The sequence below is a fragment of the Cuculus canorus genome, chromosome 5 (assembly GCF_017976375.1).
Source record: "Cuculus canorus isolate bCucCan1 chromosome 5, bCucCan1.pri, whole genome shotgun sequence".
Classification (NCBI taxonomy): Eukaryota; Metazoa; Chordata; class Aves; order Cuculiformes; family Cuculidae; genus Cuculus; species Cuculus canorus.
In genome coordinates, this window is record NC_071405.1 from 11437173 (window position 1) to 11440828 (window position 3656).

The 3656-nt window shown below is 54.5% G+C and overlaps 1 protein-coding gene across 1 annotated transcript; it reads right to left on the reverse strand.

Annotated features, from left to right (window-relative positions):
* On the reverse strand, nucleotides 1-2014 carry FIBIN (fin bud initiation factor homolog). The gene has a single exon (XM_054069198.1). It carries the CDS (start codon nucleotides 1889-1891, stop codon nucleotides 1268-1270), a length of 624 nt encoding a protein of 207 aa, XP_053925173.1. The 5' UTR covers nucleotides 1892-2014; the 3' UTR covers nucleotides 1-1267.
* Nucleotides 2015-3656: the final 1642 nt, after the last annotated feature.

Here is a 3656-nt window from a genome sequence, read left to right on the forward strand (position 1 = left end):
AGTTATTTCATTTGGCAGGATCTGCATACTCACAAATTTTAGCTGAAAAGACATATTGCATCAGCATCTTTTAAGTCAAGAGCGTCTCAAGCAGAAGAATAAAAGAAAAAAAGTGCTTTAACATTGTTTTCAAATATTTATTAAAATAACATATGAACTTTTGTTCATCCAAACAGTAAATTCTGCCTGCAGTATCTGTAACTTAGTAGCCACATTACCCCAAACTGACAATTAAATAGCAATGAGTCTAAAAACCCAAACAATCCTCCCCCTCCTTCCCAGTAGGCACTTTTGCTATTGTCTAGGAGCACAAATAGTTTTATTAATAGCTTAGCTAGCAAAAGTACAAAGACACCAACAAGAAATGTCACTGTGCTGGCACAGACTAAACCTTTTTATCTGCTTTAGAAACATGGTCTGAGAAACCCAGCTCTCAAATTTGGGATCTAAACTACAAATCACCGCCAGGGCTCCTTCTTCTTACTATAAAAATCTACATCAGCATTCTCAGAATCTGACATAAGCCTTTTTGGACGGCTCTTGGGGTTACGATCGCTTAGAGTCACAGATAAGCAAGCCTAGAAGAATACAAATCCTGCCAGAATAGTTCCCGTCTTTCAAAACACAAATAGAAATCACAGTTTTAAGTTGTGTAGTAGAACAATGTTTTACTTGTATAGAATACATACTGTTACAAAAGTTTAAGAAAGTTAATAGAGGGTCAAAGGTCTCACCCTGAAGGAGGATAACACAAAAGCAATTTAAGCATCTGCTACACGTGAGTCCGAAGGTGGCTGGTGAGCACCACCTTTATCAAAGAATGGTTTGCGTTGGAAGGGGCCTTAAAATGATCCAGTTCCACCTCCCCTGCCATGGGCAGGAACTTTAGCCATGCTTGGAGCAGGTGAGCTGCAGCGAAACAGACAGTACATAAACCAGCAACAGGCAATTGGACACGAGAAAGAACTCTTTGCTTTGTAACCAAAGATGAACGATATGACATGGAGTAACTTTTAAATACGGGATATTAACTTAAACATACCTCTAACCTCCCGGCTTATAGAAACGCGCTATTTGTTTAGGAAATCAAGTATAATAAATAAGTTTTTTTCCAGGATGAAGGGTGCATTTGAGTGAGGAGGTGCACGGAGGATGTATTTGAGGGGGTGCATGAAGGATGCATTTGAGTGAGGAGGCGCTCCTCCCAGGCAGACCCCGCGTTCCCGGGGTGGTGCTGCAGAGGGACGGGATGAAGCGGGGACGAAGCTCAGGCACGGAGATAGTCGTTCTTGAGGCGGCTGAGACGGGCGCCGTGGCTGCGAACGGTGAGGGCGAGGAGGTCGTGCTTGTCCCGCAGCCCGACGGAGATGTGCCGGGTCTCCCGCAGCAGGGCTCGGGCGTGCAGCAGCAACCCCAAGAAGCTGTCTCCCAGGCGGGCTTCCTCCCGGCTCCCCTGCTCCTGCCCTTGACGGAATTTGCCTTCTAGCTCGCTCAGCGACCGGTCCGAGCTGGAGTAAGCGTCGCTGATCTGGGCGGACTCGCGGCGCAGGTAGGTGCTGTAGCTCTCCTCGCCGTCCAGGTCGTAGGAGATGCTCTTCCCGATGCCTTCCAGCACCCTGCCCGCGTCCTCCACCTGCCGGCCCAGCACCGTCAGCTCCTCCCGCAGGCTGAGCCCTCCGCCTGCCTCCGCCGCCCCGCACCGCCGCTGCTCGCTCACCCGAAAGAGCAGCTGGCAGCGCTCGGGGTCGTCGTTCTCCTCGTAGTCGCCGTCGGGGACGAAGTAGTGGTGCAGGGTCCCGTTGGACATCTCGGGGTAGAGGGGACCCTCGAAATACCCGCGGCAGAGGCTGCAGAGGCAGCCCAGCCACAGCAGCCGCAGCGCCGCCGGCATCCTGCGGGCAGCCTAGGGGCGGGCGGCGCCGCGCTGCCCCCGCCCCATCGGGCTCCCCCGGCCCCGCGCTGCGCCCCGACGGCTCCGAGTCCCGGCGGCGGAGCGCCGCCTTTAAACCCCAGGCAGACAGCGCCGAGGGGGAAGCGGCCGCCCCCCGCCCCGGGCATCGCCCCCGGGTACCGCCCTCGAGCATCGCCCCCGGGCATCACCCTCAGGGTAGCGCCCTCGAGCATCGCGCACCCTGGTATCACCCTCCGATACCGCCCTCGAGCATCGCACCCTGGTATCATCCCCGGGTACTGCCCTTGTGCATCGCACCCGGGCATCACACTCGGGGTAGTGCCCTCAAGCATCGCATCCTGGTATCAACCCTGGGTATTGCCCTCCAGCATCACATCCTGGCATCACCCTCAGGGCACCTCCCTTGAACATTGCATCCTGATGTCACCCCCGGGTACCTCCCTCGAGCATCGCACCTGGGCTTCACCCCTGGGTATCACCCCCGGGTACTGCCCTCCAGCATTGCACCCAGGCTTTGCCCTCGGGTTCCCCCATCGAGCATTGGACCCGGGCATCACCCGCCGGCTACCACCCTCGAGCATCACATCCTGGCATCGCCCCCGGGTACCACCCTTGAGCATTGCATCCCGGTGTCACCCACAGGGTACTGCCCTCAAGCATTGCATCCCAGCATCACCCGCAGCGTACCACCCTCGAGCATTATAATCGCCCTCAGATATCGCCTGCTGGGTACCACCCTCAAGCATTGCATCCTGGCATCACCTCCAGGCTCAAACCTGGGCATCACCTGCCAGGTACCACCCTCGAGCATGGCATCCTGGCATTGCATGCTGGGTACTGCCCTTGAGCCTCACATCCTGGCATCAATCGCCAGGTACTGCCCTCAAGCATCACGACCCAGCATCACCTGCTGGATACTGCCCTCAAGCATCACGACCCAGCATCACCTGCTGGATACTGCCCTCAAGTATCACATCCCGGCATCTCCTGCTGGGTACTATCCTCGAGCCTCACACCCTGGCATCACCTCTGGGGCTTCTCACCCGGGCATCACTTGCTGGGTACTGCCCTCAAGCACTGTATGCTGGCACCACACCCCTGCATCACATGCCAGGTACCACCCTCGAGCATTGCGGTCCCGCATCACTCCTGAGCATCGCAACCCAAGTACTACCCCCAGGCATTGCACCCCAGGCACTGCCCCCTGGGTACCACCCTCGAGCATCACACCCCCAGGCACTGCTCTCAGGCATCGCCCACTGGGTACAACCCTCGAGCATCGCACCCTGGCATCATCCCCCTCGGGGGTTGTCTGGGGCAGGGAGACACACACACACCTTCCTCCCTTTAATAAACCAAACCCCTAAATGCAAGATGGCTCTGCTTTTTCTCATTTTCCCGTTAGAAATAAGTATTTTGCTAACAGTCTGTTTTCACAGTGGCTCTGCATGCCCCTCAGCGAGCATGGAATATGGGGGCAGAAGGATATAGGAAAGCTGCACGCACGTTTAGTCCCTCTGGCCACGTGTTTTGCCACTGATTAAAAGCTTGAAAGGGAAAATGATGCAGGTTCAAGTATAATGCTTAATGCAGTAAACTTGACAGGGTAAAGATGGGGAAATGAAACGCAAAATCCGTTCATAAATAAAATGTCAGATGCATTTGAGGAAAATCCAAATGCAGTTCATCCTATGGGTCTAACTATGTAAAATGTTAAGTGTTTCTCTATCATGAAATGATATTC

Excerpts from the sequence above, each read along its gene's own strand:
- FIBIN (XM_054069198.1), bottom strand. The coding sequence starts at position 1,891 with ATGCCGGCGGCGCTGCGGCTGCTGTGGCTGGGCTGCCTCTGCAGCCTC.